This window comes from Clarias gariepinus, chromosome 11 (genome assembly GCF_024256425.1).
Source record: "Clarias gariepinus isolate MV-2021 ecotype Netherlands chromosome 11, CGAR_prim_01v2, whole genome shotgun sequence".
NCBI classification, from domain to species: domain Eukaryota; kingdom Metazoa; phylum Chordata; class Actinopteri; order Siluriformes; family Clariidae; genus Clarias; species Clarias gariepinus.
In genome coordinates, this window is record NC_071110.1 from 29059539 (window position 1) to 29080070 (window position 20532).

Below are 20532 nucleotides of genomic sequence, written 5' to 3' on the forward strand. Positions count from 1 at the left end.
TTGGCCAAGTTTCATCTGAACAACAGTTAAGATCGTTTAAAGATTTGAATTAAAAAAAGTTTATTCATTTATGGATTGCTGACGTACAGGAGGAATAAAACCCCTGCAATCAGAAACAGTCGCTCAACTGCATCACACCACCCTGATGCTGATTGTTTTCCCATAAAAGCACTCCCCCTAGTGGTTGAATAGTGACATGAAAGGGGGCCTAATGATTGGGAACACTCTATGTGCGCCCCACATGAAACAAATGGGCGTGTATTACATTCATTAGGTACTGTACATATCACTGTGAACCTTAAATACAAAGTTAACTTTATTACTGTAAAAAAAAAATCAAGAACAAACCTCAAGGAGTCCAGAAATTCATCTGAATTACTCCAATAGGTTTGATTTATGCAGCACGTGTAACGTTATTGCTAATTAAAATGTCGAAAAGTCCCTGGGAAATAAAAACCAGGCTCAGAGTTCTAATTCTGGAGACTTTCTGGGCTGCACTTTATTTCCCCACACCCCCGGATCATAAAGGGATTAATAATTACGGTCCTGCTTGAAAAAAGTTCACAGACATCATTCTGTTCCGTAGGAGAAAATGGAGTGCTAATAGCTACTGGAGTGTCTGCTGGAGTCATTACACACCGAAGCACACAAGCGTAATATCCCGAATCCTCTAAAGGGCCATTGAGGTTATTTGGCCCCAGCAATACGCTCCAGTCACCCGGAACACCGCGCTGGCACGACGGAGCGCGGATTATGGGAAAGAATTTTTCAAATGGGACGTAGAACGAGACTCGAGAACGTTATTCATCATGGATGCCTCCTAGCTTGTGATCTTCCTCATCAAAGCTACAAACATCCCAAGCTTTGACACTTTTCTTTTTTTTTTCCGAGATGGTTGCCAGACGAGTGAGATGAACCTTTGTATGCATGAACGAGTGGAATCTTGGCAGAGACACTTAAGTGTCAGAGGATCAGAAGAACATAGTTTGGTGTAGATTGACTTTTCCCTCAAATGGCTTTTCTTTAAATATTCATCTGTTAGTCTTCAATCCAATGCCACGCCCCTAAACCTCATGGCACATGTCTAGGGAAACGATGCTGGAGCATAACGCAGAGTTTTTCCGAAATGACAGGCAACATGCAAAGTGTGTGCAAAGTACATGAGTGAAAGTAGAGACACTCTAAGTACAGGATTACTAAGTAAAAGTAGACTTCGTTTACAGCGGTACCTCGGCATATGAACACCTCACCTGAAGAATTTTTACCTTAAAATCTGAAATTTTGCAAGAAATTAGCCTCGGCATATGAAGCATTTTTAGCATACAAGCGAACGAACTGAGCCGAATCAAACCCCAGCTCAGTCGCGCATACGTCAGAGAGCCGCAAGAAACTTGTTTGCGTTAGTGAAAAGGCCAATCGAAGCTTTGTTGATTTTTTTTTGCATTTTGTGCAAGATTTAGTGAAGACATAACACCATGGGTCCCAAGAATGTTACGTAGCAAGGATGGTAGCAAGAAGAAAAGGGGGACACTTTCAGTTTGGGTTTTAAAGCAGCCGGTGCCATGAGGAATCATAAATTAAGGTTAAGTGATGTTTAATGTCTATTTATTTCAGATTTTACTAAATTAACATGTCTATTCTAAATGTTTTAATTGTGATTATAGTGTTGGAAATTGGAAATATTAATAATATTTTTGGGTGGCTGGAACGGATTATCTGCATGTACATTATTTCCTATGGGACAATGCGTTTCACAATACGAATTTTCACCTTAAAAACTTATTCTTACCTTTAAATTTGACTAACTATAAAAAAGTACTGTGTGCATATTAGCTCAGAGTAGCATTAAAGTCAACTCTCTCTCTCTCTCTCTACTGTTTCACATCCATCTGCATTTCTGATTTCAGACACCTGCTGCATGATTCAGAATTGAATTATTCAGAGGGAAGGCAAATTATGCAGTTACATATAATAGTCAGCAGGTGGCGATACAACTGTCTCAAATACTACAAAAGACTCTGATTATGTAACGTAACACTTTGCAGAAATCTAGTGAAGTAGAAAGTACAGATATTTGTTGTAGGATGTAGTAGAGTAAAAGTAAACCGTATCCACGGATTAAAGGAGAGAGAAAGAGTGTGTGTCTGTGTATCTATGAAGACACACACACACGCACACACACACGCTCAAGTTGCATGTTTCTCTTTTTTTCCAGCATGCCTTGCAGGATTGTACGGGTCAGGGTGTGTGTCTCGCTGTACTTGCCCCTTGAACATCAGCTGTGACCCTGTGACAGGAGAATGTACATGCCCTCCGGGATACACAGGGCACAACTGTTCTGCAGGTAAGCAGAGTAGGTGTGTGTGTGTGTGTGTGTACATATTGTAAAAAAAATTGTATGTAATGTGTTGTGATGTGTCTGTAGTGTGCGCGGCTGGATTTTGGGGTGCCGCCTGTGCCAGTGCCTGCCAGTGTATGAACGGTGCGCTATCCTGTGAGGCCACCAGTGGGCGCTGCCTTTGCAGTCCTGGATACACCGGCAAGCAGTGCGAACAGAGTGAGTGTTTCTTTTTAAATAAAAAAATAATAATTTAAATCTCAGATAAAAAAAATATATATATATATATGCTGCCATCTTGTGGACATTTGCCTATACTGCAAGGACAAAGTGCAAGTGCAGCTTCTACAGTCCTCTGGTTTTCATTAACAGTTTTATAGCACACGACAGCAGCGTTCTATAATCCTCCGCATGCATCGTCAACGTTTTCCCATGATGCTGTGTGTCAGGGTGTCCCGAGAACCGGTACGGTCCAGGGTGCGAAAAGGTTTGTGAGTGTGTGAACGGAGTGTGTGATCACATCAGCGGAGCGTGCAACTGCACACCAGGCTGGACTGGGACGTACTGTGAAAAGGGTGAGTTAGTATGTTTAGTATGTTTAGTATGTTCACACACACACACACACACACACACACACACACACACACACATAAAATTCAGTTGCTTGTAATTCTAGATTTCACTTGAATAGCATCTTGACAGTAATAAACGATTTAGCATGAATGAGATAATAAAGTTGGTCAGCTCCAGAATTATTGGCACCCATTTGGGTAAACAATAAACATTTGACATCACATGAGGGGAAAGAGTCGTGTCACTCGCTTCTTCGTGGTAAAATAAGAACATCTTGGTTAGGTTTCTCAAGGTAAACCACCATGAGCGACTAATGACGTGGACGGAAATTCGGCCTGTTAGAGACGCACACGTTTTATTTTCTTCAGGGAACTAGAATAAAAACAAAGTGTAACGAGCGCATTAGTGGATGAGCGTGTGCAGACTCGGGCACAGATTGTACAGGCGCGGTGTAATTACACCCAAATGAGTGTCTGTCTGTGGGCCCCTAATTCATACACACATACACACTTGTACACACTTTCATACACACACTCACACACACGCATATGCACGCACTTTGATGTGGAAGGATGTAAGGCACATGTGGAAAGTGAGATCACTGAATAAATGCTGACGAGTCCAATTTAGGAGCTGAACATGCAGGAGTTTGGAGGAAGCCCTGAAAGAGAGAGAAGGTGAGAAAGAAAGTGTGTGTGTGTGTGTGTGTGTGAGTGAGAGAGAAAAGGGGGGGAGAGAGAGAGAGAGAGAGAGATGTTAGGGTTAGATGTAGTAGGATTAAAGAGCAAAGGAGACAAAGAGGCATGTGAGAAGAATGAGACAAAGAAAGAAAAAGAGAGAGAGAGAAAGTCTATCTGTTTATCTATTTGTGTGTGTGTGTGTGTGTGTGTGTGTGTGAAGGAAATTTCCTAAGGCTCGTCTCATTAACTTCAACTATGAAGGATAAGTGCATCCATGTTTTTACAGCAGGGGTAGGATGCTTTTTAAAAAGCACTTGGTGTGTGTGTGTGTGTGTGTGTGGGTGTTTGCGCTCTTTCTCAGTAGTTTAATGGATCGGCTAAGCTGCCTTATAAACATCTCTCTCTTTCTCATTTACTCCGATTTCTCCGAAATCTCTGAGATTTTCCTCTTTCCCATGACTGTCTTCTTCTCATCCTCTTCCAGAACTTCTGATCACGTGCCTAATTGTGAACCGTAAAAAGCATTTTTGCAGAATAACACAACTTCCTGAGAATGTGGCTGAGGCCTGACATGTAGATAACGAAGTCCCGTTATTTCTCTGGCTTCGTGCTGGAAGTGGCGTCCTGTAGCACTCAGCGAAAGGCCTGACGAAATACTTAAGGCTTACTGTACATCAAAGCAGAAGAGAAGGAATAAGGACAAAAGCAGAGGTGCCAAAACTTATAAATGCACCCATTAGGGGAATCACTTATTAATTTCTGTGAGATTTCTGGCTCGCTTCATATATGAAAGTCAAGCCGGGACTTTTAATTGTACAAAATAACAGAACACAGTTAAGAGAGTTATAAACTCCCTTCATTTCTCCATATAATCCGTCTGAAACCCCGGCCTCTCAGGAACTCCTTTAATGTCCCAACCATGTGGAAATGGCTTGGAGCGAGGTCAGGACTGTACGGGGGACATGTTAATAACTCCCGGACGAGATTCACATAGTGAAGGGCGTTCAAGTGAAACCGGGACTCGTGATGAAATTTTTGGTGAATGGAGCCATACAAACGCTTTACGATTGATTTACAAAAAGACAAAACTAAGTCCGCTTGCTTTTGTTAAAGGTCATCTTGCCTATAAAAATTTTTTACTCCAAATCTTTCTTAGTTCCAAATACAGTGGAACCTTGGATTATGAGCATAATTTGTCCTGGAAGTGGGCTCGTATTCCAAAACACTCGTAAACCAAATCGAATTTTCCCATAAGAAATAATAGAAACTTAAATTCCACAGCCCAAAAAAATAAACAAATAAAAATAATTAACACAAAATATAAAGTAAAAACAAATAAACCTGCACTTTACTGTTAAATAAAAGTAAAAAATCTAGACAGATAAGTGTTTCCATTTGTGCACAGAGGCGCTGTGTGTGTGTGTGTGTGTGTGTGTGAATTTAAAGTAAGCTCACCTCTCCCCCTTCTCGTCTTGCACAGTTGTTCTTCCTCGACTTATTTCACACACGCACGCACACAACGGAAACATCGTTTTATTGGAAAAATAAGCAAGAAATCTCTCTAATGACACTCGATTGAGTGACACACAAATGAAATAACTGCTGTAAAGTAAAAATAAAACAAATTAACCTGCACTTTACTTTTAAAAAGAATCACGACAGAGCAGTGTTTATGAGTAGAGCAGAGAGAAAGAGTGTGTGTCTGTGTGTCTGTGTGTCTGTGAAGGCGAAAGTCCGAGGGGTCTGTGTGTGTGTGTGTGTGGGGCACAGTGTCCAATGATGTGCGCGCACACATAAAGCATGCTGATACAGAGAGAGAATTGCTTTACACAAAATAAAAGATGTTTTACACACACACGTGGTCACAGTGTTATAGTAAACAGTACACACGTGCACGGATGTTGATTATACCAGTAAGAGACGCGAACTAAGACCCAGCAGGGGAGATGATTACCCACAATTCGCGCAAGAGAAAGAAAAATTGTTGGCTCAGTTGTGATCACGTGATGCTTGGCGTCAAAACAAGAAGCACATGCATGATACATGATACTCGGTACTTGTAAACCAAGACTTGCTCGTTTTCCAAGTCAAAATTTATTAAAAATCTTTGCTCGTCTTGGAAACACTCGCAAACCGTGGTATTTGCAATCCAAGATTCCAAAATTATTGAAAAATTTCCATAAAAGTAGCTCCGCAATAATTCCATTACAAATCTCTTGATAATATCCATAATTAAAAAAGAAAAGATGGCAGGTGTGAAGCAGGGGGGTGGCAGCATCATGTATATAAAATTATCTATTTATCTACATTTCTCATCAATCCATGAACTTTGTTATCTATTTAGTCACCAAAAACGTAATCTGACTCTTTAATATATAGACACACACTCAAGTTCTCCCTCTCCTTATCTCTCCTTACCTCTGTCTCTTTCTTTTTCACTCTCTTTCTATCTCTCACGTTTTCATTCCCTGTCTTTTGCTCTTTCTCTGTCTATTACTGCTTCTCTCTCCCTCTCTCTCTTGCTCTTTTTGTGTATTTCTATCTCTCTTGCTTGCTTGCACTCCCTCTTTTCTCTCTTTGTCTTACCCCTCCATCTCTCTCTCTCTCTCTCACTCTTATTCGCACAAAGTTTTTCCAACACCCCTTCCCCTGAACCTGAAACATCTGATAAAGGTTAATGCTGCTGTGCCAACGCAAACAGCAGTCTTTGTTTTAGTCTGTGGGAGGATAAGAGCTGTGGAGTGGGGCGCGCACACACAGACGCATACACACACACACATATACACACACACACACACATATACACACACACAAATGCAACACAACACACTATTGCAGACATGCTTAATGACAACAGTGTAATTACTGTCTTTAGTCTGGAGACAAAGCTTATCTCTCACACTCACTATAGCTCTCTGATACACACTATGTCTTCTCAGTCACCCCAGACATAAGTGTAGTGTGTGTGTGTGTGTGTGTGTGTGTGTGTGTGTGTGAGAGCGAGAGAGACATTAGAGTCAAACAGCAGTCAAACAGCTTCCCGGTACAAAGTTAACAATCTCGCTCTCCAGTCCTGCTGACCTTCCATCTCCCTCTGTGTGTGTGCTTGTGTCGGTGTGTGTGTGTTGTGTAGTATGTGAGCAGGGCCGGTATGGACTGAACTGTTCCCATATGTGTGTGTGTCCTGGATATCAGCAGCTCTGCCACCATGTCACTGGCAGATGCACCTGCCCACCTGGTTACTATGGCAACCACTGTCACTTGAGTAAGTCAGCAGTCTCCATCTCTCTCTCTCTTTCTCTCTCTCTCTCGCATACAGGGTATGCTAGTTTGATGTACTGTTTGGTACAGTAGAATGCATGCTTACAATAATATATAGTGTTGTGCAAAAGTATATTTTTTCATATCGAATTAAATTAAGTGATGTAAGTTAAAGAAACAAGAACAAATGTTTTTCTGCAAAGTGCCTAAAGATACAATTGAACTATCAGTTGTGCAACCTCATTTCCCCTTTCGTCTATTCCAACCACTCAGCATTTAGCATCACCTGAATCATCTGCAGCTGTTTCTCATTGGTTCAGCCCTTAAGGTAGATGTTTTTCATGATTGAATGATTCGTAACATAACAAACTTTGAAAGTGCAAGTTAAATGGACTGAAAATAAGAGACCAAAACTGTTCAAAAAGTAGAGGCAAAAAAAAAAAAGGCCTTCAGGCTTGACTCGAGGCTATTCCTCATGATTGCATTAAAAAAACATGAAAGTCTGGCTCTTGGGAAGCAAAATATAAGTAAGGGGGAGCTATACTTTTGCACAGTACTGTACATTTAAAATGTGTTAAAATTTTTGATCACTGTTTATTGTATTTTTTCTACAGTATTTATAAATGACGCTGTGTGTGTATGCATGTGTGTGTTAGAATGCCGAGAAGGCACGTACGGTCCAGACTGCAAAAAGAGATGCCGGTGTGTCAACAGGGGACGGTGTGACTTCAAGACGGGGGCATGCCACTGCCCTCCAGGGTATCTGGGAGCCAACTGCAACACCAGTAAGAACTCATCACTCATTATGGACAAAAAAAGTGTTTGGCCAAACCTGTTAATGATTAAATTCAGATGTTTTAATCAATCGGGCCGCTTATCCCCAGTGAGGGGCAATCTTAATGCTTCAGCATACCAAGACACCTTAGACAATGCTATGCTTCCAACTTTGTGGCAACAGTTAACAAGGGGAAGGCCCTTTTTTTTTTATTCTGGCATGACTGTACCCCAGTGCATAAAGCAAGGACTATAAAGACATGGTTTGATGAGTGCAGTGTGGAAGAACTTGACCGGCCCAAACACAGAGCCCTGATTGACCCTTAACTTCATCAAGCACCTTTGCGATAAACTGGAACACAGATTATGAGCCAGGCCTTTTAGCCCAACATCAGTGCATGACTTCATAAATGTGCTACTGAGGGAATAGGCACGAATTCCAACAGAAACACTCAAAATCTTTAGTTATTGTGTAGGTAACATACCATACCATGTAGTTTCGAGACCTTAAGAATTAGAGTGATGTACCTGAGGTTGAGGAACAGTCAGTAAAAGAAGCCAAACACCACACTCAACCTCTTTCCTACACCCTAATATGGCCAAAAGTTTGTGCACTCCTGACCATCACACTCTTTCATGGTTCTTTCCTAGTCTCAAGCACCAAGGCTGCAATCACACACTTGTCTAGAATGCCTTTGTATACTGCAGCCAAACCTGTTCCAGCATGACCATGCCCTTGTTTGCAAAGTGAGCCTCCATAAAGTCATGGGTTGCCAAGTTTAGGGGGAAAGATCTTGAGTGTCCTGCAAAGCGCCCTGAACCGCACTGAACATCTTAAGGATAAACTGGAACTTGAGCCTTCTTAACTCAACTGAAATCAGTGCTTAAACTTCGATAATGCTCTTGTGGTGTAACGGCAAATCTTCTCATTCATGGTGATAACAGCAAAAGGTAAATAAAAAAATGATTAAATATGGAATGTTCAAGAAGTACAGATTTCTGTAGGTGTCCACAATCTTTTGAAGTCAAGGAATTAAGTAACCTTTGGTTTCCCAGGACTATATTCTCTGGATGGGATGTCAGTTCTTCACAAGGCCCTATGCACACAAACACACACACACGCTTCGAGTGAGTGGCAGTTTCGGGGACCAGTATCATTTTGAGAGTTGGGAGCAAACCAGGGATCCTGGACACAGCATTGACTCTGCCACATTCCTGGACGTAGGGTTTAAATCCTGTACTCGGAACATAAAAAACTCTGACACGGATACATGCATCGGAAAAGTCAGTCAACAGGAGAACAGGCACAGTCCACTTTGGCGGAGTTCGTTAAACTAATAAACATGCATGCGCATCGCAAGTATGCTTCAGAATAAACAGATTTTCCTGTGCACTATTTTTCTATTTTAAAAACCTTTCCTTAAAAGACATTTTTCCCAGCTGAGTACATTTACGTATATGATCTTGCTCTGGGTCTCCATTTATTTGTTCCACGGATGAAACCAAGGTCCAGGACCTCTCCAAAAAAAAACTTTCAAATAATTCAAATGTGTTCTGTTTGTCAGGTTGTCCAGCAGGAAGCTATGGTAAAGACTGTACTAAAGCGTGTGTGTGCGGTGAAGGAGGACAGTGCCACCCGGTGACTGGGAGGTGTAACTGCACGTCGGGGAGGACAGGCTATTCCTGCCAAGAAGGTACCAATCAGTATAGAGTGTGCTCTCTAACCAGATCTCCTTTCTGCTGCGTTTCCTATTTCTGTCTTCTCATTATTATTCACTTCTAATTTAAGAACAACTCTGTCTCTCATCTTACGTTTGCCCCATGCCAATCAAGGTCTAACACAGATTAGAACAAAGAGCATGTTTATTTCACAAACTCCCTGAATTTTCACATTTGCATCTGATTTTAAAAACCTTCCTAGTACATACATCATGCTTATTGCGGTAAAAAACAAACAAACAAACAAAAAAAATTCTCTCTGTCTCCTGTGTATTGCGGATGCCATACAGGAGCCCAATTTCCAGGCGATCAGATTGCTAATCGCCTGTACTTATCACTCGTTCCAGAGCAGTAATGAAACGGGACTTTCCAAGAGCGAGAGTTTTTTTTTTTTTTTTTTTTTTTTTAGCATTCTGTGCTGTAAGTTAGAATGTATCACTGATGCCTCTTAAGTAGCCAGTTCTCCATGTTCCGTGTCGACAGATTTGGCATGGAATCAAATAAACAAACAGAAAAATCAAAGCGAATCTCGTACTGTTGTCCTTCCTGTAAATTACCCGCAAAAACATGATTAGGCTTTTCTTTCGGTGCCAAATCATGGCTCCGGTGCCTTTACGCTAATGATCTCGGGCTTAAGTAAACGCAAAAAAATGCATGTGTGTGTCCACCGCGAGGAGTGTGTCGAGGGGTGGGGAGTCTCAGTAATTGCAGCCATTTGGAAATTTTAAATAAAAGGCCATACTTGTGCTGATGTAGCAGGGAAAGAAAACAAGTGCGACACTTAGCAATTGCTTGTCTGATTAGACCCTGGTACAACGACGCCCATTGATGCTCCCAAATCAGAGCACGCAACGCTGCGGCACCGTCCCAAGCCTTAATAGAATGTTAACAATTGATTCAAGTCAAAATTCTTATTATCCAAAAGTAACTTTTTTTTTGTCCTGCAGTTTGTCCTAGGGGGCGCTTTGGAGCTCAGTGTCGTGGTGTGTGCGCGTGTGTAAACGGTGGCGTGTGTGACCCTGTCCATGGAACCTGCAGATGTGGACTCGGCAGCACCGGCGCGCACTGTGAGGAAGGTAAACAAACAAAGAGTAACCATGCGGCAGGCCGCGAAGTAAACAAGCACCTGAAACCAGACTGTATCATCAGTGTGTTACGGACACGTTGTCTGCCTCCTGGTGTAATTACACACTCCGTGCCAAAAAAGTGTCCTAATACAATGTGTGTGTGTGTGTGTGTGTGTGTAGTGTGCCTCACAGGCTGGTATGGAGCTAACTGCGAACAGAAGTGTGTGTGTCAGAATAATGGCACATGTGACCGCTTTACAGGCTCCTGCTCCTGTGCACACGGATACTACGGCCCTGCCTGCCAGCACAGTGAGTGTGTGTGCGTGTGTATGTACTGTATGTTGTATGTACTCCTGAAGGTACACAGTAAGTAGTTATCTTCAGTTGTTGAGTTTCATTTAGTTATCTGAATGCCTCGGAGAGCCAATTTAGCGCCTTGGCGTCGGACGTTTAAAGCAAAGCTCCACCTTAAAATGCTGTATGTTTATAGAATAACCTGATGTGTTTAGTGATTTTATGTAAGGTAGTGATACGGCAAGATCGTGGATTGCTGGATTGCACGATGACCTAATGAAGTGACGTCAAAAAGACGTCTCCAGTAATCTGGGGTCACTCGCTCAATCCATCCCTGCTCGATTCGAAACTTCAGAAAGTTAAATTCCTGCCACGTATTTGTTCCATCCATTATCTAAACCACCTGATTGTAATGAGCACAACTTTAAGCCAGTTAGTTAGGCTCGAACTAATTAGTGACATCATCTGTTTTGTGCACGGGATGAACTATAACACATGACAGATGTTGTCTGAATACTTCAGAGTAATGATTCGTAGCTTGCCGGGATGGGTTACGACCTGTCGCAGAGCGACCACTTTACGTGACTCAGAGGTCTGGAGTCGGTCCATCCTGTGTTTCTGTACGTGCATTCATGGTCATTGGTGGCCCTCTAAAGGCAATCGTAGTAAGTCGCAGCTATGGAAGTGCACTGAGATCTATAGCAAACCGGAAGTACGCAGGAACAGAAACAGAAATTCGCAAGATCAAAGTGTAAAAGGATGCAGAAGTCACTTGACTGCCATAGCGCTATGGGAACAGTTACAGCATGCTAACGTTTTTGCGACAAAAAGTGCTAATCCAGCAATGGTAGTGATGCATAGCCAAGATTTTGTAACAAACTGTAGAAAAAAACGTGAAAGTGGGAACTGGGCTTAAGAACTACTTTAACATGCAGCTGCAAGATGGCGCAAAGGCTAAATCGCAGTGCATCAATGTTAGCAAGCAACAGCATTATGGGTAATGTAAATATATATTTGTTCTTTTAACTTCATGACTGATCCTGTTCTTTGACTTCAGCTTCCTTTCGAGATGAAATTTGATGAATATGAAGAATAAATATTATTATTATGTCTATGTTGAATAATGTTGTTAGTTAAAGGTGTAAACACACAGCAGCATTCTATCAGGTTTCTAAAGTAGAACAAATGTTTTCTTCCTTCTCTATCACTGAATTCATAATTAAATTTTTTAAGCAAGCTGTACCATCATTATTTGCCATATTTCATTTTCATTTGAGGGTAACTCTGTAAATAAACGTTCAGTATTATCCACCTAAAATATTTACTTGCACATCCTTCGCTCACCCCCCCCCCCCCCCATCCCAGAATGCCCTGCTGGATTTTTCGGCGAGCTCTGCTCACATCACTGCAACTGCACTCACGCTCAAACATGCCATCACGTTACAGGAGAGTGCGAGTGTCCTCCAGGCTACACCGGAGAACGCTGTGAGAAACGTAAGCAGCACACGTTAATAGTTATAATGTTGAAAAGTATTTGTGCTGATCATGAAATAAAATTGTTTCCTGGGTTAAATTTATTTTATGCAATACTTTGTGTTAAAGACTTACTTTTTAATGAAAAGGAACCGAGCACTTGATGTTTATGCTAGTTATCTGCAAATTGTAAAAAAATAAATAAAAATCTTTTATATGTTTCAATATATCATTTATGATATAAAATGAAAAAACAGGAAAAATCTAAAGTATAAACAGTCATTAACTAGTTGACTTTTATTAATGGTTTATATGTAATTAATGGAACAATATAAACTGGCTATTAACAATAATGTAAAAAATTAATTATCATTATTTGTGGATATTAAAATGTTTTAGCCATATAAACTCTATTAACAATTTTTAAACAGGTGACCGTTAGAAGGCGCCCTTATTAATATTTAAACTCAGAATTTTAAAACTCGAGACAAATTTTAAACTCGACTAGAAAATACTAGTACATTTACATGAGACATTATTGTGTGTGTGTGTGTGTGTGTGTGTGTGTGTGTGTGTGTGTGTGCGCGAACATGCATTTGTTTACAGGATGTGCATTGGGCAGCTTTGGTGCTGGTTGTGTACACCAGTGTAAATGTGTAGATGGTGTCCCTTGTGATCCAGTCACGGGCCGATGCCTTTGTCCCTCAGGAAGGACAGGGGAGGACTGTGATAAAGGTACATGCACACACAACAACAACAAAAACATGTGCCTTTCTGTGCATTATAATTAGTTCATTTTATAACAATTAGTAAATGAGTAAATTTTATAACGAGTATATTTTAAGTGATATTGTGTGGTATGCCGCAGTGAGGTATATTGCAAACTTTTGTAATGTTAAGATTTATAGTTTGTAGTGAAGTTGTTAAGTTTTATAGTATGTTGTAAAGTTTTGTAAAATATTGTAAAGTTGTAGGTTTTCTAGTGTGCTGTAAAGTTGACAAGTATTGGGTAAAGTTATAAATTGTAGCAAGTGGTAAAGTGTTTGGTTTTTGTAGTATTTGTTGTATGTTTATGCATTTTTATGCAGTTTTGTTCATTAAAAAAAAGGAATCTGGCCTCATGTACAGTACAGTGGCTTTTTAACTATTTATATTATGTCTATGTTTTTACTTAAAACAAGTTAAGTTTCTAAACAAATCAATTTCATCATTATTTATTTTTGTTCATTTTACATAGTTATCTTGAGTGAAAATTTTGCCTGTAATTCAAATGTGTTAAACCTTCAACTTGTTTTTTTATGTAGTATGTAATGGTTATAGTCTGTTGTAAAGTAAAGTACAACATGCTTGTAGTAAATTTTGTAGTTCTGTATCTTATACAGTTTGTGTAAAGATTTGCAGGATGTTAAGTTGGTAAGTTTTGTAGTATAATATTATAATGTAATATGTTGTAATATGTTCTAAAAAAAAGTTGAAAAATCATGTAGCGTGTTACGTTTGGAGTATGTTGTAAAGTTGTAAAGTTTTGTAGTATGTTGTAAAGATGGTAAGTTTTGTATTACATTTGTAGTATGTTGGATAGAAATGTTAAATGTATCGCTACATTAAAACAATATATATGATGCATTATGAATCCCTTGTAATATGATTTTAATGAATTCACATTTGATTATTAATGAACTGTAAATACCCCTCCCTCTCTCTCTTTCCCCTGTGGAACCTTAACTTGCCTTTAACTTTTTTATCTCTTTCTCTCTCTCTTCCTCTGACAGAGTGTGTGAGTGGATCGTTTGGTCCTCAGTGTTCTCTACGGTGTCACTGCGCTCATGGAGGGCAGTGTGACCAGCGAAACGGGCACTGTGTGTGTTCATTCCCCTGGCTTGGACCAACTTGTCAGGATGGTAGGAATCTATGTGTGCATGTGGGGGGTCTGTTTGGCTGTCTGTCTATCTGGCTGCATTAATAGTAAAGTCAGTGGTAGATTCACTGACGTAACTGGGTGGTAGTGGTAGAAGTGTAGTAAGACAAATGTGTGTGGACAGTGCAAAAGAAAAACGTTCACAATGTCTATATTTAAGGACATACAGGTTTGTTATCAATAGAAGCAAAATTTAAAAAGCCAATGAAAATAAAGTTTATATTAAACACAAAAACTGTACTGTAAGAAGAAGTGAAGTCAGTCAGTGTGCTGTAATATTGTCGGAAAGGTGCATAATTACCTTATTTATTGTAATAGAAGACGTATAGGAGACTATGAGATGTATAGACGTGTTTCTTTACCTTTTTCCATCAACCACCTAATACTTCTACCGTTCTATATAACTGTCCATCACTTGGTGCGGTAAGCTGAAACTCTCCTGAGAATGTGTGTGTAAGAGAGAGAGAGAGAGAGAGAGATTTATACCTTAAAGCCGTTGAGGTTCTGCTGTCTTTCTCTATTTTGGTCAGTCTTCTCTGACAGTTATGTTAAGTGAAACACAGCGGGGCACAACGAGTGTGTGTGTGTGTGTGTGTGTGTGTGTGTCTGCGAGTGCCCCAACCTTACATACCCCATAGTCCCCTGAAACCTTCCACATTTGCTTCTCATTTTTAAGGTCCCATGCTTTTTTTTCTTTCCTTTTCCTCCTCCTTTTTGGCATTTTGATTTTTACTTTCATCATTTGCTCTTTTTAATATAAAAGGTGCTTTGTTCTACCATAGCATCAACCAAATACTCTGTGATTTTTCAACTGTTTTTTTTTTATGCCTATGCACTGCATCAGCGTAATACACAGTGTGTGTGTGTGTGTGTGTGTGTGTGTTTGTATTGTAACCAGGAAAACGCCAGAGAACATGTTTTTATCAAGCTAACTTATTGTTAATTGTCAATAATAGAAAAGGTCTTATCATGACTAATACATAAGAGAAAGTTCTTTCCATAAGCAAAACACTTTCCTGAACTTGATGTGTGTTATGTTTATTCCTGCTAAATACCAAGGCGGTGAGAATCATCTATTTACCTTTGTGTGCATGAGCACAACACATTTACAAAATGATCTTCTGCCATAATCTTAATATAAGTACGCTTGTAACTGAGATAGCTCTGTAACAGTTTGTGAATGTATTTAGAGCTCATATTAACTCCTGTCATCTCCTTGTATCTCTTCAGGCTGCAGTGTAATATATACTCTATTTGTGATTTTTGGAGCCACTTGGACCTTGTGGCTTCTAGATTGATTTGTGTTCCAGTGATACATTTATACTCTTGTTATGTGTTCCCTCTTTACTGTTTGCAGCTTTTCTGTCTGGCACTTCTGTCTGGTTCCATGCTGTGTATATCTTTTTATGCTTTCATCAAAATATGTTTTTCGTATTGTCCACATTACAACATAAGGGCGTTGGTGGTTCAGTAGGAGGTTTCTCGCCAGCAATTCCCAGCCACTTGATCCAAGCCTGGTTAAAATGGGAGGGTTGAGTCTGGAAGGGGATCTGGTGTAAAACCTGTGCCAAGTTGTGTGCAGATTGGATGGTCCACCGTGGTGAACCCTCAGTGGGAGCAGCTGAAAGACCAACAACCTGTGAGACAACAACCTATGAATATAGTCACCTAGAGTAGCTGAGTTCTTCTTCTTCCTCCTCTTCTTCATATTATGCTCCCTTCTTTTGAGATTGTCAAGTTAGCTGACATACAACTGTAGTCAGATTTCCCTCCGTTTCCATAAGCCCCTTTTGGCGCTCCAGCTCAAACCTGAACCCCCTTCAGTCCAGATCTTATGTATCCCTGGAAGGCTCTAAACTGACCCTAAAAATTGTGGTGGAGAGGTTGCTGACATGGCGGCACGCTGGTGTAGTGGTTGCCTCCAGGGTCCGGGTTCGATTCCTGGCCGGGCTTGATTCCCGTCTCTGTGTGCATGCAGTTTGCATGTTTTCCCAATGTGAAACTCTGGTTTCCTTCCACAGTCCAAAGACCTGCAGATTCCCAAATTGCCCGTAGTGTGTGAGTGTATGTGTGTCCTGTGATGGATTGGAACTGTGTCCAAGGTGTACCCCGCCTCGTGCCCTAAGCCTCCTGAGATAGGCTTCAGGCCCCCCCGACTCTAAATACATGATAAAGGGGTACAGTCGATGACTGAGAGTGAGGTTGCTGACATGTTGCTCATAGCAGCTTATGCAATATTCAAGCATTTTAACATGTGGCAGTGTAAAAAGACTGGGTAGACAGCATTAAAGAAGAGGTTGGACTTCATATCATGTACATTAGTGTATAACAAGCATTTGTTCTTTAATTCTTTGGTGACAAAAGCGGTTAAAATCTTATTCCTGCCAGAGGTACCTAGGCCAGGATGCAGTGGGGCTGTCTGCCAAATTTTGGTTCTGGATGGTGGCAAGTGTAACTGTCACAGTCTACACAGCTGAACAAGTGTATATTAACCCAACCAAACATACCATATGTGACATTGCCGTACTTTGGGCCTTTACCCAAAAATGAAAGAACACAGATTTACACCAATAAAGAGGTCCATAAAAGACATGGGATTCAGTGTTTGCCACTCTATTCTAGAAAGTTTGATCCTTTTGGAAAGAGGCGTGATCTTAAGAGTAGAGCCTGTGGTTCAGAGCAACGATTTCTACTCAACATACTGCCTAGTTCAGAAGACGTCCAGTCCATATACTGTTTGTCCTATAGATTTGATTTATTAGATGTTTTGTCATGTTAGTCAGTTGATGCGCAATATGTTCATATGAGGTTTACATTCCATTTTTGGGCATTCCAACATCCTACCCCTCAGCAACCTTCCTTATCAGCCTGCAATAATCAAATACCACAGCCAGAGATGCATTCTCATCACAGATTGAGGAGCACAAGCCCTAACCTGCTGAAAGTATGAGGCTTTTCTCATGGAAGGTGACACTTGAAAGCAGTACCACATCAGATAGAGATAGTCACCACTGATGCTTCTCTCACAGGCTGCGGTTTTAATGTATTGCTACAGGAAGAATGTGGATTCCCAATGTGATAGTAGACCCCATCAGCCGGCTGACTCTGCAGGTGGTCCACCCAGCCCCTTCAATTGTTCTTACCAGGTCTGAGACACTGGTCCAATCTGATTCATTTGCACAAGAGACTACAACCACCAGCGTGACAGGAGGTTAAAAAAACTAGCCATCTCATACCATCATCATCATGAAGCTCATCATGCCAGCCCACCCATGATTCGCCTTTAAGTTTAATCGACTTGTAAAGGTTCGAACTGTTGTAGCGAAAGGGCTGCCATGACAGCACATGGGCCCAACATACAGTTGTCTGCATGTAGAAGTGGTCCCCAAGATCTGGGACTATTCTGTCAGACAAAATCTGCTCAACGTGATTCTCAGCTCCTACTGTAGGTGGAACTCAGCAGTCTGCCATGTCAAGACGCCTGGACCAAAACTCAAGTTACCAAACCACAGAATCCTGCTGGAGTGACCCACAGAGCCTTTGGTTTCCACAGTTACCCTTACTAGTATCTAAATTGCCTTGGCATCGTCTTTGGGGATTTGTTGCCCCAAAGTACTACCCTTTATACAGGGACTGCTAGACTGTCTGAGGGGAACAAGGAACCTTTTTCTGCTGAGCTAAGGGAGGGATCACACCCATGTACTTCTATCCCTTAAGATCTTCTTATGTTCCAATGCAGGATCCTGAACTTCCTCTAAAATAGTTTTTCTAGCTTTTTGTAAAAGAATCGAATGGCTGCATGAGAATGTTTTTTATAGCTAATACAACAAAAGTGATAATCATTATAATCATCCATGCTTCATTTTTGTAAATATGCGTACACATTCATATTTTTATCTGATAATAAACAAAACACATTTGCTACATATAATTTCAAGCCCTTTCATTAAGTGTCCGTAACGTTTTTTATTTAACTCTTTAAATGATCTCAGTTGTCACCCAGATGAAACTTTAGATTTTAAATGAAAAGACATAAATCTGAAAAAGTGTATTATTCTAAAATGATAAATTGTTAATGTATTGCAACATGAATTTGACGTGGTTATGGACACTACAGACAAACCAAGCAAAAATTTTACTTAAATTGGTTTTCAGTAAAAAATTTAAAGGCAGATTATTTGCTTTTAATTTTTTTTTACTGCAAACCAATTCAAGCTAAATCTTTACAGGTCAAATGGTTCTAGAAGCTTACAGCAATTTTGGTATCAATACTTAAAGAAAAAGGAATAATTGGCATTTTAAATTATTATCGCGAGACAGTATGACGCTAAAACGTCAATTTCTGGGGCAGATATAAAATCATCAGAATGGCTAAAGTTAACAACTTGAAATTTTTAGGGAAGCAAGATTGGTCACTTCCTACTTAGTAACTTCTTTTGCACGTTTTCTGTATTATATGTATAACATAAAAAAATAAAATCAGCACAGCTACTATGTTTTAGCATTTATATAACTAGAGTTTACTGTACATGTGCCAATCGGGAAACTTTTGTATTACAGATAAGGATAGGAAATTCAGCGTAATTATACATTAGTACAATAGTGGAGCTGCAGCAGATACTGTTATATTAATTCCAGACTGTTCCTTTAATAGACAGCAAGTCCTCGTACTTACAGTAAGTACAAATACAACGGAACTCATTTAATCCCATGGACAAGTGCCTCACTATCTGTTTGCTCTGTCAAAAAAAATAATGCAATTTCTCACTTTATTAGTCGTTACAACCAACATACCAAAAATTAATACAGGTTTTCTATCTCACTTTTTTCTCTTTCTCTCTGTTTTTGTCTCAGAGTTTAGCCTGGCTGTCTCGCTTCCACTGAAGAGACGGAGAGGCCTGTAAAACAACGCTTCTTCTATGGCTGCCAGAAACACACACACACACACACACACACACACACACACACACACACTCATATTAACATTTGTTTATCCGTGACAGGTTCTTTCGAAACTTTTTGTGTTTAACTACACACACACATATTAAGTGCAACTTAATGACCACTTTAGCCTTTCTTTATGTGTGTGTGTGTGTGTGTGTGTGTGTGTGTGTCTGTGGTGTATGACTCTGCAACCACTTAGTTCATCAGCTGTGTGTATGAATGTGCGATTGAGTCTGAATTAGCCGTGCGCTCCTGACATCGTCTGCCCAGGAAAGTAACGTGTGTGTAATTCATATGTGTGCACGTGTGTGGGAGTGTGTGTGCATAAATTTCCGAGGCATCCTATACTTTTTAAACCATGGCAATCAAAACGTGCAACAGCCCATGAAGCCACAAGATCCGTGCAATTTGACATTTTACAAGCCACACAAATGCAGCCTTGGTCGTTCATTTCACTACATCCAAACACAATATAACACAAAACACTCCTCTCCATAAATGCAGAATAAAACACACACACACACACACACTGTGGCACAAAGGTGCTGGACAGGTACATTTCTGTTCCCTGAGGTCCAAATCGTAAAGAGTTTTTAAATCCTCGTTTAAAGATACACCAATGGTTCTGTTACATATTTCCTCTACAGTTGTACATATAGAACTTTTCTGGATTCCCAAAGTTGTAAATCATACTAAAGTAACGGTGCTAAAATTAAGCAGGACTTCACACACTCGAGCTCAACCCTTTGTGCACATTCCAGAAATTAATTTCATCCATGTCTAATTAGTTATCAGAGCTAATGCACGTTTGGCCGGGTCTATATCTCAAACAATAAAGCAAACGAAGTGCTAGCAGACTTTCCTGATAAACATTTTCAGATAAACAAGTCATGGTTGTGGAAAAGTGTGTGGAAGAGCGATTACTGTTTTTCTTATCATGTACAGCCAAAAATATTTTATTCTACAAAATGTGTGTGTGTGTTGGATTGAAGATAAATTAGCAGTATTGCGTATGAAAAGTATGTTTTTTTTTTTTGTTTTGTTTTGTTCGATATAATGATTGCGCGTCCATCCAGTTAATGTGTTTCAGGTTCTTTATGTATTTCCTGTGATGTGATTCCTGTGACAAGCGCGACTGATATCCAGTTACTCGGCACGGTGTCTGAGTGACGTTGTGTAAATTGTTAAAAGCGAGCTGTCCGGCTTTGGTCTGATTGCTGTAAACGAAGCCTCGAAAGATCAGTGATCCACCGACGCTTACACGCCAAACAGCTCTAATCCGTAAGCCTACAAATGGCCTGTCCTCGTACCGTACTTTCAACAAGAGAGTGTAAAAAATGAGATGCGAAAGACGGATGTAGTTTGTCTCCTGTAATTCTTGTGTTTACTTTTATTTATCGAAATGAAAATACTGTCTCGTTGATCAAATCTCTCAGTGAATGAAATGGTGCTACAGTAAATAATTGTTGTGAGGTTTGAATTAAATACTGT

General features: G+C 40.2%; 1 protein-coding gene across 1 annotated transcript in view; it reads left to right on the forward strand.

Moving 5' to 3' along the window:
* The window catches only part of megf6 (multiple EGF like domains 6), a 58845-nt gene extending 38313 nt beyond the window's left edge, over nucleotides 1-20532 (forward strand). Inside the window, exons 19-30 of the mRNA XM_053507982.1 lie at nucleotides 2216-2344; nucleotides 2426-2557; nucleotides 2788-2913; nucleotides 6725-6856; nucleotides 7509-7637; nucleotides 9192-9320; nucleotides 10293-10421; nucleotides 10593-10721; nucleotides 12072-12200; nucleotides 12786-12914; nucleotides 13952-14080; nucleotides 18952-20532. Of these exons, the coding sequence (XP_053363957.1) occupies nucleotides 2216-2344; nucleotides 2426-2557; nucleotides 2788-2913; nucleotides 6725-6856; nucleotides 7509-7637; nucleotides 9192-9320; nucleotides 10293-10421; nucleotides 10593-10721; nucleotides 12072-12200; nucleotides 12786-12914; nucleotides 13952-14080; nucleotides 18952-19001 (1472 nt within the window). The 3' untranslated portion in view covers nucleotides 19002-20532. The remainder of the gene's footprint in view (nucleotides 1-2215; nucleotides 2345-2425; nucleotides 2558-2787; nucleotides 2914-6724; nucleotides 6857-7508; nucleotides 7638-9191; nucleotides 9321-10292; nucleotides 10422-10592; nucleotides 10722-12071; nucleotides 12201-12785; nucleotides 12915-13951; nucleotides 14081-18951) is intronic.